General features: G+C 37.3%; 1 protein-coding gene across 1 annotated transcript in view; it reads right to left on the reverse strand.

Annotated features, from left to right (window-relative positions):
• TNKS2 (tankyrase 2) overlaps window positions 1-23,958 on the reverse strand; it is a 70,558-nt gene that overhangs the window by 36,647 nt on the left and 9,953 nt on the right. The window contains exons 2-11 of the mRNA XM_028098608.2: window positions 19,268-19,492; window positions 17,032-17,127; window positions 13,465-13,501; window positions 13,223-13,298; window positions 12,764-12,858; window positions 10,236-10,302; window positions 6,079-6,265; window positions 4,908-5,029; window positions 2,040-2,131; window positions 1,875-1,953 (exon numbers count right to left, since the gene is read on the reverse strand). Of these exons, the coding sequence (XP_027954409.1) occupies window positions 1,875-1,953; window positions 2,040-2,131; window positions 4,908-5,029; window positions 6,079-6,265; window positions 10,236-10,302; window positions 12,764-12,858; window positions 13,223-13,298; window positions 13,465-13,501; window positions 17,032-17,127; window positions 19,268-19,492 (1,076 nt within the window). The remainder of the gene's footprint in view (window positions 1-1,874; window positions 1,954-2,039; window positions 2,132-4,907; window positions 5,030-6,078; window positions 6,266-10,235; window positions 10,303-12,763; window positions 12,859-13,222; window positions 13,299-13,464; window positions 13,502-17,031; window positions 17,128-19,267; window positions 19,493-23,958) is intronic.

Below are 23,958 nucleotides of genomic sequence, written 5' to 3' on the forward strand. Positions count from 1 at the left end.
CAATATAGTAAAACATTAATTCCCCCATCTCATCTGCACCTGCACTATTTACCCAACAGGTAAATAATTTTTTAAAACACAAGTGAGAAATTAAGTTCCTAAGTAATCAACCCTGTGGCCACTAGTGTGATCTGACACACAGTCCAATTCATATCCATGGAGCTGGAGAATATTTGAACAGGAATATAGTAAGACTTTCTCAATGAAACCAAAAAAACTGGATTATAAATTGCTAGTCTCCATGCTTAACGGAACTTGAAAATTGATTTAAAATGCTCAGGGCAATTAATCTACTTAGTCACATACCAAAACTCCTGAAATGTGAAATACATCCACTTGAAAACTTTAGTTGGGTACCACTTTGTGTTAAGATCAGGGTGACGAACTTGTTCTGGTTTGCCTGGGACCTCCCTGGTTTTAGTACTGACAGTCCTGTATTTCTGGAAATCCCTCCGTTCCTGGACAAACCTGGATGGTTGGCCCCACTGGTCAGGACTGTTCACTGAGTTTCACAACTCACATTTAGTATGTATCCAGATATTCTAGTAATGTACCACATGTATGAAAAAAGCAATCAATGAAAAGTTATAGAACAGACAGACGAGATATGCCAAGCAGTCAAGCAGAATAAACTTTATTTTATTCAATAATTTACAATAGGAAAGATTGAGATTATACATTATCAAGAATTCCCCCAAATCAAAGAGAAATTAGGACACTGAAAGGAAACACAAACAAGAAGTTTTTGAAAGAATTCTAAGTGGTTTCTCCAGCGGGAACCCAAGAAAGGACAGATCAGAAAACTATTTTGCAAAGCACATTTAGGGAAGAGCCTTGGGGTCACCCAAGGGCTAAGGGTCTCTATTCCTTTCTTTTCCCTTCATTCAGAGCAGCACAATTCTTTGTTACATAGTGAATTTCTACTAAGGATTTTGTTTGGAAAAGGCAAGGATCCGTGGTTAAAAACTGTGAAAACTGTTGAATTAGGTAACTGTCATCTCTTCCAATCTGGGATGCCAAGTGTATCTTTTACTGAGTAGTATTTTTTAAAATTCCTGGGTAAGAAATGATGATTTCTAGCCTGATGAAAACATAATTATTCCAAGAATAAAATGCTTTGTATACAAATGCCAACTAAAGAACACTGACTTCACAATATGGGGAACTGTTTTCAGTCAAATTATTTAAATAATTTATTTCTTTCTGTTCCAAGTCCTTTGGTTTAGTCACAGAAATAACAGAGTAAGAAAGACTGTGGCTGGTGTAAACAACAAGAGTTATCATGGTAGCCAAGGAACAGAAGATACGTGTGAGAGAAGACTGAAGATGATTGGTCATAATCAGTGTGTCTCTAGCTGAGGATATTCTGAAGAGTATTCTGTTAGAAAAAGACCTTAAAAGGGGCGCCTGGATGGCTCAGTCCTTAAGCATCTGCCTTCAGCTCAGGTCATGATCCCAGGGTCCTGGGATCGAGCCCTGCACCGGACTCCCTGCTCAGTGGGAAGCCTGCTTCTCCTTCTCCCACTCCCCTTGTTTGTGTTCCCTCTCTTGCTGTGTCTCTCTCTGTCAAATAAATAAATAAAATCTTTAAGAAAAAAAAAAAAGACCTTAAGGATAATTTGACCAGTGCGGTGTGGGTAAAAGGAATGGAGAAGGAAGGATATTTAGGAAGCATGTATTTTTGAGTAAATCCTTAGGCTTTCTAGAAAAAAATCAGATAAAGAAAAGTATCTGCTGGACTATTTTTAAGTATAGATTAAGAGGAAAAAAGTAATACTTATGAGAGAGTAAACAGTTTAGGAAGCCAGGAGTTTCATCTGCTAAACAGAAAATAACTCAGTCGATTACCAAAGGTTACCAAAAAGGAAGTATACCTTTGCTTCATGTTTCACCACTACTTCGACAACGTCATTATGAGCTTTCTCAGATGCCACGTGGAGAGGAGTCAAGAATCTTAAAAAGAAAAAGTCAGCCAACAATCAATGTATTTTCAAAAAAAAAAAGTGTCAGTAATTTTTAATTACTAAAAGTAGACTTACTCTTTTGTCTTTTCATTGATGTTCGCTCCTTTCCTTAGCAACAGTTCACATATTTGCTTTCTTTTGGGGTACGGAGATGCGGCAGCACAATGCTAGATAATTTAAATTGCAGCATTAATCAAGGACTATACAGAACTAATTTTTACTTAAGAACATTTGTGTTTCCAATCAAGAACAACTAAGAAGTTATTTAACTTCTTTATTTTTGACCTGACTTTGCTACTCAAAGGCTTTCTACTGGATAGAATGTATAACAATTACCAAATTCTGGCCAAGGCTGCAAATCCTATTTATCAGATATGTTACTAAATATTCTGATCAAGTTTTATAGTTGCCCTATATCTTTGAAAAAGCCACTACTGATGTGATGGAAATTTAAATTAACGTCACCAACACTTCTTTTAAAGCTATTCCCACATAGCATGGTGTCTATGTTATTTTTTAAAGTTTAATTAATGAAAACACTCCAAAGGTTGGAGTTTCTTTACATCAAGTAATAAAAGACACTCATCAGCTCTGGATGCTGCCTGGTAACAGCACAGATCAAACAGCTGACAAGATTACATCTTTCTCAATTAGTTGCTCAAATAGAATAAGGAGCTTGGACTACCTGTTTGTCAAAATCAATGGGTGTAGATGATACACTAAACTGGAGTCTGTAGCATCTATATCTATGATATATCAAAGAGGAAAGGAGGGGCGCCTTGGTGGCTCAGTCGTTAAGTGTCTGCCTTCAGCTCAGGTCATGATCCCAGGGTCCTGGGATCGAGCCCCGCATCGGGCTCCCTGCTCAGCGGGAAGCCTGCTTCTCCCTCTCCCACTCCCCCTGCTTGTGTTCCCTCTCTCGCTGTGTCTCCCTCTGTCAAATAAATAAATAAAATCTTTAAAAAAAAAAAAAGAGGAAAGGAGATGGGTGGTAGGGATTTGCTAGTTATAAACCTAGAATGTATCTCATGGTCAATGTCCCAAATCTTTGCATCCCCAATACTGAGGATGATATTCATTTACAACAGGCATTCAATAAATGTCTGGATGCATGAATGACTACATCAATGTAAAAATATGAAGTTAAATTGAAGCTTGAGAATTCATGGAATAAAAGTTCTGGATAACTGCTAAGTTGTTATATACATCTAAATACACAGTACATGTGAAATTTGTTCTCTTATTTTAACCTGTTGGTAATTATAAAGCTTATCTGATCTTCATGACTTTGCTTCAGATTCATTCTTTGTCGTGGTTGCTGTTATCAAAATCACTCCTTTGCCCTCAATAAAACCATTTCTAACTGGCAAACATAGCTACTTTGGTATGTTATGAGTAATCATCCCAGGCTATCAGGACAGCACACAGAATGGAAACGGTTTATTTCCAAGAATTCTTGACCATGTCCATTTCAAAACAGCACTCCTACTCCTCTGGCCCATCCTGAGCCAGTGCCTATAACCTCTGGAAACCTGGAAGACACTGCCCCTGCACCGCAACTGTCCATCAATACTTAACTCCTAGTATGTTTTAAGGTTAATAGCAAAAATAAGTTGCTTAATAGCAGAATATTTAGGGGGAGATAATAGGTAGTATTAGCTTTTCAGATCAGAAAATTTTCCCGTTAGTTTTTCTAAATTTCTCTGCACCATCTTGATAATATTATGATTTTAAATTTGCACTAGCATTTCTTATTAATCTGCAGCTTTGTTATTTTTTTACTTGGATTTTTTTACAACTTAAGTTAACAAAAAGGCTTCATATGTTTTATAGATAGGTTTCTACATAACCTTCACATAGTGTACATCATGGCATAAGGAAGAAAATTAACCAATAACCAAGAAAATTAATTACCTACAAAATATTAGGTAAGTGAGAGTATGCGTTAAATTTGCCCTGAAACACATTGGTTTATTTAGGGTCCTCTTCCTTCCCCCAAACCACATTCTGCAATTCATACAGCAGGACTGGTTTTGTTCCTTCTAAATTGTTATTTGGGGCATGTGGGTGGCTCAATCAGTTAAGTGCTGCCTTTGGCTCAGGTCACAATCCCGAGGTCCTGGGATGGAGCCCTGGATCAAGCCCCGCATCGGACTCCCTGCTCAGTGGGGAGCCTGCCTCTTCCTCCCCTCTGCCCCTCCCCATGCTCATGCACGCTCTCTCTCTCATAAATAAATAAAAATCTTCCAAAAAAATTGGTATTTCTAAGGTAGTCTCTGATTACACCACTGCCTTCCTATCTTCCACCACTTTATCTCTACTAGCTCTCATTCTCTTCTGACTGCTTTTCCACAGGCTGTCCGATTTTCATCTACTGTTACAGCTCCATAGAAGTGTTATTACCTTTACCAGGGAAGCAGCCTCTACTCACACAGACACTTTACTTACATAGTATAGAGGGGATATACACAGACTTCAGATCTAACTTTGAAAAAAATTGTAATACTGGAAGGAAAACCAAGTGGGTTTTCTATGGATGACAGAATTATTTTCTTTTTCATTACTTTCAGTGGGTTTAAGATGCTCAATCACAAGCATTTATAATTTTTATAAGAAAAGGAAACGATATGTACTATTACCATTACAACAATAAAAAAGCTACATACATACGCCAGTATATGAATAAAGTTTTTTTCTGGAAGGATACTCAAATGAATAATAGTATTGCCTTTTGGGGTGGGTTGTCTATTTTTCTGTACTGTTTGACATTTTTTTCTTTATATATGTTCAGGCATTAATTTTTAAAAAACACAGATTTTTAAAAACAATTCTTTTACTAGAAGTAGGACGTTATGTTACTCTGTATCATCAAAAGAAGTAGGACGTTATGATCAGTTCACCATGTTTTTGGTTACTGCATCTTAAAAACTTGTGAAACATTACCAATGCCGTTTCATGTGTTTGAGGATGCTTAAAATTCACCATTTCCAGAGAGAGATGTTTTTTAATTCGTGTTACATCAGCTTCCCGTGCAGCCTGCAGCAGTGAGTGGCCTTTAAACTCATCTAGATGAAGAGAAAAACATGTAAATCTGCATGAGAATTATCAAATTGATGGGACTTACCTAGTAAAAGATACTCAGTATTTTTCTTGAAATTATTTTCAAAATTATCTACCAAAATAGTCAGATAGAAGCTCTAAAGATATTCTCCAAATATAACCCCCCAAAAGAGAGACAGTGCTATACCAGTTTCCCTCAGTTATGACATAATTCATCCCTAAATGTACACACGGATTTAGCCCATGGCCAACTCAGGGTCTATTTTGGTCTGTAGGAATCTGGAGTACTGCAATACATTACCAGACCAGAGAGTTCTAACTAAGCATTTCCTAAAGCAGAGAACTTTTCTCAGTAAAGAAATAAAACAAAGAGTGATCATGGTTTGTACACTAACATCATGGCGGTAGGAGATGATTTTTTTGCTCAAACATCAGAGAACTGATGACCAGAAAATTGAATATTTCCAAGAGCCACCTACTGATGAACAAATCAAAGAGTATTTTCTCAAGATTCCTCTTTTATTCATCAGGTTTGTGAAACCACCCATTATCCTTTATTGTTCCAGAATAATACATATTTAATATGAGTTTCCTGTTTATGTATAGCAATACTATATCTGAACTAGGTGGCTGTTTCTCACTACATTTACTTCAGTTACAGACAGAAAACCACACAACTGCCAGATACCAAAAATATTAGATGGTTAGGATCTGGGGACCATGTTTACAAGACAGGAATCCTACAAATGACATGGCAGATTAATAAGAAACTCCCACCAAAGATAGGAACAAATAATTCTTTTCAAAACCATTACCATCTCATTTAACTTGACTTGAGAAAAAAAATACAAGTATATTTTCTTTTCATAGCATCTTAAGAGTAAAATGAGTAGAAACCTCCAGATAACTAAATATGCTAGTATGAACAATAGATACCCACGGTAAGGAAAATTTTCCATTATTTAAAAATTTCTAAAAACAAATGAGAAAGAACAAATTTTCAGTTTGTTGGCATCTTAATATCCTCATTGAACATTCATCATTTTATACTCACATGATAATCTTTCTTTTAACTGCGGTGTGGGAGCCAAGTCTATAGCACTTTTATTATGACAATTCAGCAGTGTTGGATCTGCACCATAACTTAGGAGAAGAGAACATACTTCAACCCTGTTCTTTGAAGCTGCCTCATGAAGAGGAGTGAATTGCCACAAGTCCATTGCATTTACACAGGCACCATGCTGAGGGATGGCGGTGGGGTGGGGAGAGTAAAGCATATATTTAGTGTTCAATTTTTTAAGAGATTTTAGAATTATTAGTACTGTATAATTTAACATCATGCAAGCTTAAACAGGTTATACCCTCAAAGTTCACTTTTTAAACCTGTTATTTCAGAAATACATTTTTTCCCCATGGAAAACCAAGTAGCCAGTTGCTAGGCGTATGCACAAGGAGCCTTACTTAACTCTTTTATAGTTAAAAACAGTTAAGAATGAAGCTTTAAATTTCACTACTGGGTATTTACCCCAAAGATACAAATGTCGGGATCCAAAGGGGTACATGCATCCCGATGTTTATAGCAGCAATGTCCAGTCCACAAGAGCCAAACTGTGGAAAGAGCTAAGATGTCCATCAACAGATGAATGGACAAAGAAGATGTGGTGTGTATACACACACACACACACACACACACACACACACACACACACACACACACACACACACACACACACAATGGAATATTATGCAGCCATCAAAAAGAATGAAATCTTGCCATTTGCAACGCTGTGGATGGAACTGGAGGGTATTATGCTGAGCGAAAGAAGTCAATCAGAGAAAGATACGTATCAAATGATCTCACTGATACGAGGAATTCTTAATGTCAGGAAACAAACTGAGGGTTGCTGGAGTGGGGGTGGGGTGGGAGGGATGGGGTGGCTGGGTGATAGACATTGGGGAGGGTATGTGCTATGGTGGGTGCTGTGAATTGTGTAAGACTGCTGAATCACAGACCTGTACCTCTGAAGCAAATAATACACTATACGTTAAAAAAAAAAAGAAGAAGATAGCAGGAAGGGAAAAATGAAGGGGGGGGAATCGGAGGGGGAGATGAACCATGAGAGACTATGGACTCTGAGAAACAAACTGAGGGTTCTGGAGGGGAGGAGGGTGGGGGGATGGGTTAGCCTGGTGATGGGTATTAAAGAGGGCACATTCTGCATGGAGCACTGGGTGTTATGAACAAACAATGAATCATGGAACACTACATCAAAAACTAATGAGGTAATGAATGGTGATTAACATAAAAAAAAGAATGAAGCTTTAGATTTAACTTGCATCTTCTCTAAGTTTTCCCCTTTTTTGAGGTATAATTTACATACAGTAAAACACAGTTCCTAAGTGAATAGTTTGAGGAATTGTGACAAATACGTGTGTGTGTGTATATCCATGATACCATCACCCAATTCAAGATACAGGACACTTATACATTACCCCAGAATGTTCCCTCATGCTTTTATAGATAATTCATGCCCCCATTCTGACTGGTGGCACCATATATTAGATTTATATGTTCTTGAACTTCATAAAAACAGAATAACACGATATGTACTTTTGTGTCTACCTTCCTTCACACACAATGTTTCTGAGATTCATTCATGTTGTTGTATCAATAGTTTTCATTGCTGAGTAGCATTCCATTGTACTGACAGACCATAATTTACTTATCCATCATCCTGTTGATGGGCATTTGGACTATTTCTAGTTTTTGACTATTTTGAATAAGGTGTTATGAACATTAATCTTTAAGTCTCTTTATGGACACGTGCTATGTCCCTAGGAACGGAATTGCTGGATGGATGATATAGTAGATACAGGTATACTTTTATTAGAAACTGACAGTCTTCTAAAGTGGCTGTATTATTTCTGCATTGCCATCAGCAATATTTGAGTTCTAGTGTTCCCCCATCCTTGTTATTACTTGGTATTGTTAGTCTTTTTAATTTCAGCCATTTCCAAGTACTGGAGTTGGATAAACCACAGAAGTCATTCTAGTTCAATCTCTCATCTCTCACAATCCCTTCTACACCATTCCTGCAGATGGCAAATGAGCTATTCACTCTTTTAGTACTTTCAATGATGGGAAACTAATTCTCAACTAATATGACTCTTCATAATTACCAAATAACTCGTCTTATTAGAAGTTCTCTTCTACATTAAGTTAAATATGTATTTTAAACTTTGATCTACTGGTTTTCTTTGGAGCAAAAGATACATATTCTTGGCAATATGAGAGCAACTCTTACGTTTTTGAGTTTAAACACCTTCAGCTCCTTCATTCATCTTTCTTATCAGATGGTTTCTAGATTTCCTTTCACCCTAGCCGATTTAGCCCTCGGCTAAATAGACTTCAGTTTAAAAGCTCCATTAAAGAAATTATTATTATTATTTTTTAAAGATTTTATTTATTTGACAGAGACAGAGACAGCGAGAGAGGGAACACAAGCAGGGGGAGTGGGAGAGGGAGAAGCAGGCTTCCTGCCGAGCAGGGAGCCCGATGCAGGGTTCGATCCCAGGACCGTGAGATCATGACCTGAGCCGAAGGTAGTCGCTTAACCAACTGAGCCACCCAGGCACCCCCATTAAAGAAATTATTGAGTGCCTAGAATAACAACAGAGTCTCAATGTGGTCTGACTGAGAAAAAGTACATTGAATCTATTGCTACATTTGCTTTTGACACTATACTTCTACTACTGGCATAAAATCATGTTAGCTTCTTAAGCAATCACATCACATCACAATTTCTACAGTGCCCAGGTCATGAAAAGCAGTTAAGTGAATGTTTGCAGTTAAATGCCAGCTTCTGCTAGCCAACTGTTTAGCAAGAGTTGCCAACTGACTCAGTGTTGCCTACACCTTCTGCCTGTATTCCCTTGTCTGTATCTACTTGCCGAATCCAGACACTCCTGAGCTTGAGTGCTCTGGTAACTGCACCCTCACCTCAGCTAACCTCCTCTATACATATGACCTCTCGTCAGCCTGCCATTCTTATTTTTTTTTTTAAAGATTTTATTTATTTATTTATTTGAGAGAGAGAATGAGAGACAGAGAGCACGAGAAGGAAGAGGGTCAGAGGGAGAAGCAGACTCCCTGCTGAGCAGGGAGCCCGATGTGGGACTCGATCCTGGGACTCCGGGATCATGACCCGAGCCGAAGGCAGTCGCTTAACCAACGGAGCCACCCAGGCGCCCTGCCATTCTTATTTATTGAACATCAGGTCTTAGGAAAACACAGTTCAGTTGTCTGCAAGTCCCAATGCAGTCTGTCTCATGTTTCACTTTTATCCGTAATAATATTCCAAATGTTCTGAATTCAAGATTCAGTTTTACAATAAGAAAAGCATTACTGCTACAAATGTATAATGTTACAGCCACCGCCTTATACATTTAAAAAGGCTTAGGGGTTACTCAGAGAGTATCTAATCGTTGAAGTTGTTTCTGTGGGAAAATATCCTGTTGTAGCACATGCCGAAAAGAAAGCATGGAGGCATTGAGAACAGATTATCTTTGCCATGACGGCTGCTGCTAGAATGAGGAAAATATTAAAAGGGGCAGAATGGTGCAGAGTAAGAGAAGCCTAAAGAATGTGGTCAAATATATGTGCAGAGACTGGGGGACAAAAGGAAATAGATGTGGGTAACATCCTTCTGCCTACTCTGAAGGAGAATATGTATCTTCTATTTTCATCCAACAAGGAGCAAAATAAGTTTGTTTTTGGTCCTGGGAAGCTGCTTGTTAAAAAAGAGCCACCCAGAATATTGGAAGAAGTGCAGCTTACCAAATGAGCCTGCTGCAACCCAAAGTATAACTGGGAAGATCTTGCAAATGTAACTGGTGGTTTTCATAATATATGAATCACTAAAAATTGCTTTCTGGTATTTTCAAGGATTTTGAAACTTCACCGTTAGCCACAAATTATAGAATCATTTAAGGTGCTCTTCACAAGATGACAGTGCTATTTTATATTTAAAATCTTAAGGTATTTAAAAAATCTCAAAGCAGTCAAATGTTGACCTATCAATCATCTACATCTTAGAATGATTATATGTATTCCTTCTATATCCACCAAGCACTAAAAACAAAAAGTAAACAGGTATATGATGTATTTCAAGTGATTTTATATAATTCTAAGAAAAAGAGAAGAGAACTAACCTTGACCAGAAGCTCAGTTACTTCATAATGACCATAAGAACAGGCATTGTGTAAGGGAACCAGATCACTACAATATAAGGACGGGGGGATGAAAAGAAGCTTGTGTTATTACAGTTAGTTAATTTAAATTAAATTCACACTTAAAGATTTAAATAGCAAACGGCTTTTGTGATCTTTAATAGAAATGCACAAAATTTAACATCCATCTGAACACTAAGTTCCAACAATTCTAACTTCCAAGTCTCCTTCACATCCATCTTTTTTTTCTCCAAGGCTACCACCACGCCTTTAGTATTTCTTCCTGTACTACTCAAACAGCCCCTATTTCAATTTCTCCTTCAAATTGTAGCCAGAGTTTTCTAAAAGTAAATCTGATGTTAGCTACTCCTTTTTTTTTTTTTTAAGGGGGGAGACAGAGACAGAGGGTGGGGGGGCAGAGAAAGAATCTCAAGCAGGTTCCATGCCCAATGTGGAGCACCATGTGGGGCTTGATCCCACGACTGTGAGCCAAATCAGGAGTCGGACACTTAACCAACTGAGCCACCCAGGTGCCCCGATGTAGTTAGTTACTCCTTGTTTTAATGTCCTTCATTGGTTCTTCCTTGCTTTTGAAAACTGGTTCCAACTGCTTAGGCTGGCACGCAATGGTCTGACTCTCTGGAGCCTTACCCTTTAGTGATGGTATGCTGAACCACATGTAGTTCCCCACATGCCTCTGGGCATATTGTCCCCTTGGTGTAGAACAGATTTCCTCCCTCTTGGCTTACTCCTATAATCCTTCCCAAACTCAGAGCTCGAACACTGGCTCTTCTTTGAAACTTTTTTTCAGATTCTATAGAGTAAATTAATAAACTAAACACAATTCCTTCATGACGGTAATGGAGAAAGAACTTTCTATACAGGAAGGTACAGCGGAACCTTAAAATCCTGACTTGTATCTTTAAGCTGCTTACTTGGGGAATCACTCACTAATTACCACAGATACTGCTATGATGGCCTCTGGTGAGTAATGGCCACTGACAATGTAGTCATTAATTCTATCTGTCCTCTTTAAAGGTTTATGGCTTTCCTCACCATTTTTTTTAAATTTATTTTTTATTCTTTTAATATTTTATTTATTTATAAAAGAGAGAGAGAGTGAGCACAAGCAGGGGGAACAACAGGCAGAGGGAGAAGCAGGCTCCCCGCTGGGCAAGGAACGCAATGTGGTTTCTGGATTTCTGGTATTGGATCGAGTCCCAGGACCCCGGGATCATGACCTGAGCCGAAGGCAAACGCTTAACCGCCTGAGCCGCCTAGGCGTCCCAGATTTATTTATTTTAGAGAGAGAGAGAGAGCACTCAAGCATGCTCCCCACTGAGTGTGGAGCCCAATGCGGGGCTCAATCTCACAAGCCCAAGATCATGACCTCAGTGGAAATCAAGAGTCAGATACTCAACCGACTGAGCCACCCAGGCACCCCTCACCATTTTTTATTGTATGATTTCTAACCCGAGCACCAATTTCATTCCCCAACTATCTACTGGCTACCTCTACTTGAGTTTCCTTCATCATCTCATGAAACTAAGAGTTCTGGTTCCAAAATAATTCTTCCAAAATAATTTTCCCTCCTGGATTTTAGTATGTGTATCACTGGGTATCAGTCACTCAGCTTCAGAATTTGAAATGTAGTTATCTTTTTATTCCTTTCTCTCTCCTCACATCCAGTCAACAAATCTTACCCATTCTTACACTATAGTATCTCTTGCACCTGTGTCTTTATTTCCATTCCTCTGCAACATTATTATAGATCCTCATTATGCCTGAACCCTTACAATGATTACTCTCACTGCTCTTTGACCTCTGGTCCTTCTCTCTGAACTACCTTACACATCGCAGCCAGAATGTGTTCCTTAAAACTCCTCTTTTAGAAAAAATCTTTCCCCTTGCTTAAGATCTTTCTTAAGAAGATCTTAAGGCTCACAGCGTGAATTCCTTAGACTAGAATACCAAGTCCTCTAAAACCTGGTTCTTACCTATTTCTCCAACCCTAACCTTCATTTCTCCCCTGTGTAAATCATCTGCTTCAGCCACACTGGTCTAGTCATTGTTTCTTAAATATGCTGTAATATCTGCTTTAGCACATCCTCTCACACAAATTCTCTTGCACAATGATGTTCCCTAAACTCTCTGCTCTCGTGAGCTGAGTCCAGGTTGAGTATCACCTCCTCCTGAAGGATTTTCTATCCAGTACAGCCATCACTGAGAGTTTCCTCCTGGGAACTCCTACCGTACTATCTCTATTATCACCTCACACTTAGTAGAGAACTTATATTGTTAGGTACCTAGTCATGCTTCCTAAGGTGTAGCGTAAGCCCTCTAAGTGGTGGCTTTAAGGTTTTATAATTCCTGTGTCCTTAGAGCAATCTGCATATTGTAAAAGCTCAATGCTTATACTATTTAGCAAGAAGATTTTTATATGGTTACAGAGATTATTATAAAGACAGTAACATTTAAGTAATCCTCATTTTTTCCCAATGCTTACTTACCCTTTATCTTTAGCATGGACATCAGCTCCGTGTTGCAGTAACAGCTGTACAATTTTTACTCTGTTGTATCCTGCTGCCAAGTGCAATGGAGTTGACTGAAATATTAATCAAATGAATGAAATTACAATAATAGCTAAAAAAATGTGAAAAGGTAAAAAACCAAATATAATACCAGAATTCCAGAAAAAAACTCACCATCTTCATAGTTATCATTTTGGTTTTACAAAATCCAACATATTTACCAAAGGCATAGTATAAAAGTTTGTAAGTTCATTATTATAAGGCAGAAGCAAACAACAAAATGTTTATCAATAAAATTTTACTAAGTTTAAGAATTAATTCAAATTACTGCTTAAAAGAAAGTATCAGCATTCTCATCAAATGTTTTAATTTTTAGTAAGACAAACGCATTTCCATGTTCCCAGGAGGATGCACAAGCTTAGCTGTAAAAGGAAGTACCTTTCTGCCATCACTTGCATGGCAGTTGACATTTAAGGGTGTCAGCAGAGCCATCATTTTCTCTTCATTGCCACTCCTAGCACACAAAAAAACATATTAGCAATTTGTATTCTTCATCAGATCCTATCTGGAGACATATATGTGAGCAAACAAAAATTCATTCTCTTTTAAAGTTTGCTTATTATTTAAAAAAATTAATGATGAAGTTATTCACGATACATATTTATAACACCAGTACACACCTGGCACTTTCCAAAAGTTCATCTTTCTTATATTCACCTGTGAATTAGGGGGAAAAAATTAAAAAAAAATTAATCACAAAAGTAATAACTTAATGCATAAAGATCCTCATGAACTATATTTAAAGTAGATAAATCTGGAAATAAATTTCCAATAAATACAAAATGATTAACACAATATTGTGCAGTTTAAAAATATTTATGTGAAGAACATGGAATACATTTGTTATGAAAGTAAAAAAAAAAAAATCCAGTATTACATAATGAAGCTATTTGAAAACAGTATGCACCAAAAAAGGATAGCCAAGAAGAAAATATACCAAAATTTCAACAAAGTTTGTCTTAGGTGGTAGGTTACTGTGAGCTTTTCCTTTTCTTTTTACTCCTCAAATTTCCTAAAACTAATGTTATTTGTGCAACGGACAAAATGCACCCACAACTTCATTCAAAAGTAACACAAAACAAAATCCAATATGTCAACATTACAGAGATAACAAAAGATAATCTTATGGCATCACCAACTGGATATAATCCTTAATATTTTTATCAATGCAGAAGATTTTTCAACACTAAAATTATATTATTGCTACTTTAAATATATACAAATAAGAACAGGATTAAATGTAAACTCTTTATGCCCATAGCTTAGCTTCCATATTTACAAATGCATACAAACAAAACTTTAAAATGAAAACAACTTAAATTAACATAATTTAATGTAATGGACAGTGTTTATTGATTTGCTGAAATAAAATCCAAACTGCTGTCCACAATACAAATATATTTGTATTTGTAAAATACATTTGTATTTTACAAATGTAAAATACATTTGTAAAAAATGGTATAGTGAAGGGGGAAATGAACACTGAAGTGATAGTTTCAGTAACAGCTCGCTTTTCTAGAACCTCTTTGGCGACTGGTCTAAATTTTCCTGGTAATACCAGAAGAAATATCACAAAGCCCTAGCATAAGAGCTCATAGCAGAACACCTCAGGCTCTTGACTATTAGATCAGACATGATTCTAATGGTGATCACACAGATAAGAATACAGAAAACAATATGGCAGAGAGCTTTTTAAGAGGAAACACTCTGATGAGGAAGAAACATATGAAGGGGATACTACCATTCAAAAAAGCTTGAGAGTCTAAAATGAACCTGAGACTAAGCCTTATACATGTTAATAGGTTCCAAAGACATGAATATGTTACGAGAGAACATTAACTGACATGCTTCAAGGTAATGAAACTGGTATGACCAGAATCCACTGTTTAGAAAAGATAATGGTTAGAGCTTTTTGAAAGGTTTCCATTAAAAAAAAAAAAAGATTAAAATACATTAAAAAAAATAGTATATAAAGGGGTGAAACATGTTATCTGGAAAACTCAGGGACATTTATTATCATTTTTTTAGATTTTAAAATATTTTACTTTTTAAAACTGACAGCCTATATAAAACCTTATCATAAAACCATATACATTACAAAAAAATTTTTTTTAAAGATTTTATTTATTTGAGAGAGAGAGAATGAGAGATAGAGAGCACGAGAGGGAAGAGGGTCAGAGGGAGAAGCAGACTCCCCGCTGAGCAGGGAGCCCGATGCGGGACTTGATCCTGGGACTCCAGGATCATGACCTGAGCCGAAGGCAGTCGCTTAACCGACTGAGCCACCCAGGCGCCCACATTACAAAAATTTTTTATCAGAACTGCAATGCATAGAAAAGTAGCATTTTTAGGCAGTTCTGGCTTGGAAATATCAATTCTTTGATTTCAAAAGGAGATGTTTCATAAACCTACTCACTGGTCACATTAATTTCTGAGATTTCAAATATTTTAAGCTACTTTCTTTTTATTTTAATCACCACGTGCTCATCCCAAGTGCACTCCTTAATCCTCATCACCTATTTCACCCATCTTCCCACCCACCTCCCCTCTGCTAACCATCAGTTTTGTTCTCTATAGTTGAGTCTATTTCTTGGTTTCTCTTTTTTCCCCTCTTTGCTTGTTTTTTTTTTGTTGTTGTTGTTTCTTAAATTCCTCACAAGAGTGAAATCATATGGCATTTGTCTTTCTCTGACTTATTTCACTTAGCATATACTCTCTAGCTCTATCCATGTTGTTGCAAATGGCAAGAATTCATCGTTTTATGGCTGAGTAATATTCCATTGTGTATATATACATCTTTTTTACCCATTTATCTATGGACACTTGGGCTGCTTCTGTATCTTGGCTACTGTAAATAATGCTTTTATAAACATCAGAGTGCACGTATCCCTTTGAATGAGAGTGTTTTTGTATCCTTTGGGTGAATACCCAGTAGTGCAATTGCTGGATCGTATGGTAGCTCTATTTTCAACTTTTTGAGGAACCTCCATACTGTTTTCCAGAGTGGCTGCACCAGTTTGCATTCCCACCAACAGTGCACAAGGGTTCCTTTTTCTCTACATCCCCACCAACATCTGTTGTTTCTCGTGTTGATTTTAGCTATTCTGTCAGGTGTAAGGGGATAGCTCATTGTAGTTTTGATTTGCATTTCCCTCATGATAAACGATGTTGAGCATCTTTTTTTTTTTGAGAGAGAGAGAGAGAGAGAGAGAGAGAACACGCGTGCGCATGGGAGTGGGGTGGGGAGGGGCAGAAGGAAAGGTAGAGAGAGAGAATCAATGCTGGGCATGGAGTCTGATGCAGGGCTCAATCTCATGACCCTGAGATCCTGACCTGAGCCGAAATCAAGAGTTGGAGGCTAACTGAGCCACCCAGGTGCCCCAATGTTGAGCATCTTTTCATGTGTCTGTTGGCCATCTATATGTCTTTTGGGAAATATCTGTGCATGTCTTCGGCCCATTTTTTAATTGGATTATTTGTTTTTTGGATGTTGATTTTTCTAAGTTCTTTATATATTTTGGATACTAATCCTTTATTAGAGATGTCATTTACAAATATCTTCTCCCATTCTGTAGGGTGCCTTTTAGTTTGTTGCCTGTTTCCTTCTCTGTGCAAAAGCTTTTTATTTTGATGTAGTTCCAACTGTTTATTTTTGCTTAGAAAAGTCAGGGACATTTAAAGAACATCCTGAATATATGATAGTAACACACAATTATCTATTACCCCTGACCGAAATAAGGCAGGAAGCACAAATTTAAACATCAATCTAAAAAGAAAAAAGAGAAGTTTTACTTTTCTCAGACAAGAATCAAATGCCAATTGTCCAGATGTAGAAAAGAGTAACAACTGAATTGATAGTATTTTGAAAATCTAGGTGAAGTCATTAACTACAGGAAGCAGACCATCTACCTAGCAAGCTCAATTCTGTATATTCTTTTTTTTTTTATTTTTTTAAAGTTTTTATTTATTTATTTGACAGAGAGAGACAGTGAGAGAGGGAACACAAGCAGGGGGAGCGGGAGAGGAAGAAGAAGGCTTCCCACCAAGCAGGAGCCCGATGCGGGGCTCGATCCCAGGACCCTGGGATCATGACCCGAGCTGAAGGCAGACGCCCAACCGACTGAGCCACCCAGGTGCCCCAATTCTGTATATTCTTCCTAGAATACCCAATGAGTACATAGACTTACCGGTCAGCACTGCTTTGGCAGACGGGTCTGCTAAATCTAATGCTGTCCTTCCGTCTGTATTCCGGATGGTTGGCTCAGCTCCATGCTGTAAGAGCACTGCAACATAGCAACATTACCTTTCAAAATGATAATCATGACAATCTGATTTTAGTAAATCATCTCAAAAATTCTGGTCCAGAAGTCTGAGTTATTTAAAGACCTTTCATATCCTGATAGCATGCTAAATGTTATATTTTAAAGATAAGATTGTATAAAATATTGCATTATTTAATGTATAAGACACGTTAAATAAATGTCCCCTAAGCTCAATGTCAGGTTTCCTTTGCTTGTGACTAAGGAGATAAAAGTATATAAGGAAATAAAAGGCTAGTTTGCTTGAAAGCTTGTTCTCTCATTCCAAATGAATGACTGTCTATGTTAGACTGTCCTATCATAAAAAAAATGGAACTTCTAAAGCTATGGATAGCCCAGGAATAGGGATCTATACAATTAAAAAAGAAAAATAAAATCACACAGGTAAATTCTTTAAAAAAGAAAAAAATACTCTCTGTAGGGTTAACAAACCCCAAGTCAAAACCGTTACATTACATCCTAAAGCACATAAAAAGACTTGTGCTATATTCTGTATTGTTATTTGTTATATAAGGATATTCTAGCACACTCTACATAAGTAAGGTGCTGGGGAAAGACAGGCAAATACATGCAGGAAGGGGAGCCTACCTCCTGTTCTTTGACAGGGTTATATTCACTCCACTCTACTACTACCTGTAATAGGGCTGGCCAATAGAAATAAAATGTGAGCCATATATGTAATTTAAAATTTTCTAGTAGCCACATTAAAAAAAATAAAAAGTAACAGGTTAAGTTATTCTAAACACATTTTACTTAGCCCAATATACCCAAAGTACCACCATTTCAGTATTTTTATATTGTAATCAATATAAAATTGAGATTTTTGCATTCTTTTTTTTTCAAAGTAAATCTACGAAATCTGGTTTGTAAAAAGTACATCTCAATTCAAATTAGCCATATTACAAGTCCTCAGCTACCATATTGGACAGTGAAGACCTATAACTATATTTGGAAAACCCTACATTATTAAAGCTGATTATTTATATGCCTGAGACTCAGGAACTAGAAAAGGACTATGAGCAGAGGGAGTAGCAACTTAGATAACACACAGGAAAGGAGAATTGGGCAGAGGTTACTAGGTAATGTGTTTTTTATCTTTATAAATGACCTAACCTGAACTAACTTGACCAGTATAAATAGTGATTTGGGGCTTTGGGATGAGGGGAGAACAGTTAAGTCCAGCTTAGAGTACCTGGATTTTTCCTAATGCAAAGAGCTCGTTTTCTATCTGTCTCCAGGATTTCAACTGCCCCTGTTTTGCATCAGGAAATAGAGCTAAGGTAAGCAGAGTCCAAAATCCCTGACTGGTAGGCTCAGAAAAGTCAATACCAGATTAACGAAAACTCTCAAATAAGCAACCTTTTCAATGATAATTTTGTCAGTGATCAACCTGTCAGGAAATTCTCTATCATTTGTTAAAGCATTCTAAATGACTGATAATTTGTCCTTCAAATGTTTCTGTACTTATCCTGCCATTTTTTTCTACAACAACCCTACTTCAAGCCCTCATCATTTCTCATCTGGGTTATTCTACAGCTTCCTAGCTGGTCTCTCTGGTGCCATCTATTCAACCTAGCCCCCATCAGATCATTCTTTTGAAAACATGCTACTCTCATCAGACTGTTTCCTTAGAAGTCTTCAATGATTCCCTACTACCTCCATAAAAATATCAAGCTCCCTAACCTGGAATTCAATGCTCTTTTAAAGAAGTCTACCTAACTTTCCAATCTTTCTCCCACTACTTCCTGTAAAGACTCCAGGAAGAAGCAACTTGACTCCAACCAAGTCCCAGTAATCAGTTCCCTCTAACACTTCCTGTTCACGTCCACCATGACTTTACCTGGTTCTTCATGTGTCTTACTCTCTCAGAAGAATCTAAATTTCTAGTGAACAGGAATTTTGTATGCTCTTCTTTAAAGAACTTAAGCTTAGTACCATATAAAAACAGACACTCAGTAAATAATGGTTAGATTAAATCACAAAGTGTTCTTTAGTATTTAAATTCAGCCTGGCAGAACTTGATCATATTAACAAATGAATTCAATTTAGACTTAGAATAGTAACAAACTGTTTCAGGAAAATTCAGGAGAGTAAATAGTCTTACCGATGCAAACATCAATCTTTCCTTTAATTGCAGCTTCATGGAGGGGGGTATAATTCCAATTATCACGAGCATTTGGGTCTGCACCATGTCGCAAAAGGAGACTAACTACTTCAGCGTGACCAAAAGAACATGCATTGTGAAGAGGAATAAGCCCCCCATCATCACGTGCTTGGACATTTGCACCATTCTGAAGCAAATATTCAACTACATCTTTCCGCCCAAAACCTAGAAGAAAGCAAATTATGCACATTTAGTTCGCCAAAGAAAATATATTAATTAGTGTCGCTAAGTACTAGCCATGCTAAAATGTCTTTGGATGAAGAATAACAAAAGATTCAACAATTCAAAAAATAACTGATGAAAAGAGGATCTGGAATATATCACTAATCTTAACGAGAAAGCCAAGGGTCTCTCTAACAGTTTAGGTAATACAGCTGATCCTTGAACAACATGGGTCTGAAATGCATGGGTCCACTTATAAGCAGATTTTTTTACAGCACTGTAAATGTATTTTCTCTTCGTTATTACTGTAAGAATACAGTATACAGTAAATATAATATACAAAATATGTATTACTTGACCGTTTATATTATCAGTAAGGCTTCTATGGTCAACAATAGGCTGTTAGTGGTTAAATTTTGGGAGAGTCGAAAGTCATATGCAGATTTCTGACTGCACAGGGGGTCAACACCCCAACCCCCACGTTGTTCAAGGGTCAACTGTACTACTAACTTCAGAGAATGGTTATGAAATAGGTGACCAAAAGCCCAATATTCAAATGTTTTCCACTCTAGAATAGCATTTCTAATTGCAAATATGGAGTTCTGCATATTTAGAGTGCATACATTTTTAGATGTGCTAAGTATATAACTCTTGCTACAGAATCCCTTTCCCACATCTATCTCATAAAATGGTTCCACTAAACTGAGGGACTATGAGATAGCAACAAAAGAAATCTGCTTACAGTTTATATTTGTCTATGCAGTGAAGATAAAAGTGATCCTAGGCAAAGGTGTGACGTCAGGTGTCTTCAAAGGAGCCCCTACTTTGTCACATGCACAACACAAGCAACTTCTTTCTAGGTAGGAGGCCTCCTTTAGAAGACCACGTCCCACAGTTCTGCTGTAACTGCCCCCATATCAAACAAAATGAAAAAGTCCTACAACTCATTTATAATGGTTTATGGATTTAGTACCAATGAATTTCAATCTCTTACCATTCTGATTCTCACATAACAGCACTTAAAAACTTTTTACAGCTAAAAAAATGAAATGAAAAGAATTTCAGGCATACGTTAAAGCAGATGGGGAGGTATACGTGTGTGCTGGGAGAGAGAGAGGACCCTTCTTACTCATCTAAAGTTTTACCCCAATATTCTTAAAACCACCAAGGCTGAATACTAGTTCTTCTAAGACCAGAGTGGGAGCTGAATGAGAAAGCAGTGGTAGAATGTTTTTAAGGTGTATGCCCAGGGCTCGCCTAGTTGCAGCCGATGGAAGAAATGAAAGAATTAGATGGCTGCAAACATTAACTGGATTCTATGTTTTAATATTTCTAGGCTCCATGTCACAAAAATGAGTATCTTTGTATCTCTGATTCTCCTTATTCTCAAAGAGTTCACAATTTAAGACAGGGAGAAACAAGAGCCAAGAATTTCAATACAATATGACTGCCATAATAGAGGTATATATAAAACGTTACTAGAGTCCAAAGAAGGGAATACCCAAATTGGGGGAAAGCAGAGACTAAGAAGGACTACCCAAGGAGATTCCAGCAATGACATCTGAGCTGAAGGCTTACAGAAGAATTAAGGGGTCATTAGGAGAATGGGGAGAGGGAAAATGAGGGGAAGGATCGGAATAAGGGAAGAGCACAAGCCGAAGAGACAAAATGTACACAAGCATGGAAGCATGAAAGAGCAAATTATTCCTAATAGGATACAGAATGCCAATTAGGCAGATGCCAGATGAGGAAGAACCTTTTATATGTCATGCTAAGGTAGCATCTGGATTTTGTCTATGGAATAGTGAATAGTGTTTTTTAAAACTGTTTTCAGGCAGATTTTAACAGAATCATTTTCTATCCTTAAAATTTGAGATATAATTGACATAAAACATATTAGTTTCAGGCATACAATATAATAATTCAATATTTATATATGTTGTCAAATGATCACAGTAAGTCTAGTTAACATCCATCACCACGCATAATTACAAATTTTCTTATGATGAGAACTTTTAAGATCTAATCTCTCATCCCTTAGCAACTTTCAAATATGTAGTGATTAACTATAGTCACCATATTGTACATTACATCCACAGCACTTACTTATTTTTTTAATTGGAAGCTTGTATCTTTGGACCACCTTTACTCATGCACCCTCCCCATCCCCTACTTCTGGCAACCACCAATCTATCTATGAGTTTGGGTTTTTGTTTTGTTTTATAAGATTCCACATATAAGTGAAATCATACAGTATTTCTTTCTTTTAGTTAGCATAATGCGCTCAAGGTCAATCCATGTCACAAATGGTAGTATTCCACTCTTGTGGTTTAAATAATATTCCGTTATAAATATATACATATACCACATTTCCTTCATTCATCCATCAATTGACACTTAGGCTGCTTCAGGTCTTGACTATTGTAAACAACACTGCAATGAACAGGGGTGTGCATATATCTTTTTGAGCTAACAATTCCTAATGAAATCTTATAAAATTCCAATATATGGCATGATCACTGCAAAAATACCCAATGCCTGGTACATAACTGGCACTCACAGGGCTGCAAATTAACTGAATTCAGTGTAATGATACAATTCAGGGTGAATCCTCCTTCTTCAAAAGCCCTCACAAAGACCCAAAGAAAATTATCCCTGTATTGCTGAGGCATCTCTTAGAAATAGTATGAAAAATACTGCTATACATTTTAAGCGGTTACTGAAGAACAAGCAAATATCTAGTAGTGTTTAAAAACAACAACAAAAAACAAAGCACTGCTCTGCATCTTTCTTTAAAAAAAATCTAATAATGTCCCAGAAATCAACTTCTATCAGTACCTATTTGTTGGAAGTATCATAATTTAACTACAGATCTTCCTCAACTTCTGATGGGGTTATACCCTGATAAACCCATTAAAATGAAAATACTCAAGTAAAAAATGCACTTAATACACCTAACCCACTGAACATCAATCACAGCTTAGCCTAGCCCACCTTAAATGTGCTCAGAACACTTATATTAAATTAGCCTACAATTGGGCTAAATCATTTAACACAAAGCCCATTTTATAACAGTGTTGGGTATTCCTGTAATTGATTGGATACTGTTACTGAAAGAGTAACATAATGGTTGCACAGAATTGCTTTAAGTGAATTGGTTGTTTACCCTTGTGATTGCATGGCTGACTGGAGCTGCAGGTCAATGCCCCTTCCCAGCATCATGAGTATTGTACCGCAGAGTGCCAGCCCAGGAAAAGATCAAAATTCAAAATCTGAAGTATGGATTCTACTGAATGCATACCACTTTTGCACCACTGTAAAACTGTACAATAAGTCAAACCATCATCAATTGGAGATCTGCAGTTCCTTTCTCATGGACAGTTACTAATTTTTTGCTACTGTAGACAATGTTGCCAGAAGTAACTAAAAAGAGAAGAGAAAACTGACACCATCTGGTGACTTCTTTAATTTGGGGACAGAGAAGGAATGGGGGTGACAATCAGATCTCTGAGAAACAAAACAGGTTCTGCGGGTTAAGATGATTTGGTTTTGCAAATGCTTTGTAAGGTGCTTGTGGATCAAATACCAAGTAGAAAGTTCTGCAGATCTTGAACTCAGGAAACCAGTATGAGCTAGAGCTGTGACCATCTAGATGGCATTTGAAGCCATGCGTGAAAATAAATGAGGCTGACGACAAAGCACTAGTTTTCTATCTGTTTTGTTGAAAGAGGTGTACTTTCTATCAAATATCCATCATTTTTCATCTTGCACCTTAGTCTCTTATCTTCTCAAGGTCTCTGTTCTCTCCCCACTCCCAACAACCTCTCCCTTTCTACTAGATCATTCTTGACAGTATGTAAACATGTTCTACATCTTTCATTTTATGAACAATATTTTCCCTAAACTCAAATTTCCATTTCTCTGCTCCCCTGAATAATCAAATCTCTAAAGGCTGTCACCAGTTCTATCTCCTAGTCACACTTCTTCCAAATCCAATCTGGCTTCTGCTTCTTCCTTATAACTGCTTTCATCAAGGTCATTTAAAACCTCCATGTTACCAAATCCAAGGGACATGTTTGTCTTCATTTGACCAGACCCCTCATCAACATTTGGCAACTAAGTACTCCCTTCCTTGCTGAAACAGCCTCTCCAAAAATTTCCATTTCATCACACACTCCTGGTTTTCCTCCTGTCTCATCCATTCATTTAACAAATGGTCAGGGAATATTTGGCACTTTTCTTGGTGCCTGGGACATGCTAGTGAACAAGAGACCAAATCCCTGCCTTTGAGGAACTTCTGTTCTGTGGAGATGGGGGGAGATGAGCAATAAATGCAAAAAATAAATATGCTAGAATGTTATAGGAAAAAGAGCAGAATATGGAGAGTGATCAGGGTGTGTGTATGGAGGTGGGTTATAAAGTTGAATAGGGAGATCACCATAGGCGTTGTTGAGATGGTAACATTTGAT

The sequence above is a fragment of the Eumetopias jubatus genome, unplaced genomic scaffold (genome assembly GCF_037043125.1).
Source record: "Eumetopias jubatus isolate StellerSeaLion01/CBP00866 unplaced genomic scaffold, mEumJub1_p1.0 scaffold_17, whole genome shotgun sequence".
NCBI lineage: Eukaryota > Metazoa > Chordata > Mammalia > Carnivora > Otariidae > Eumetopias > Eumetopias jubatus.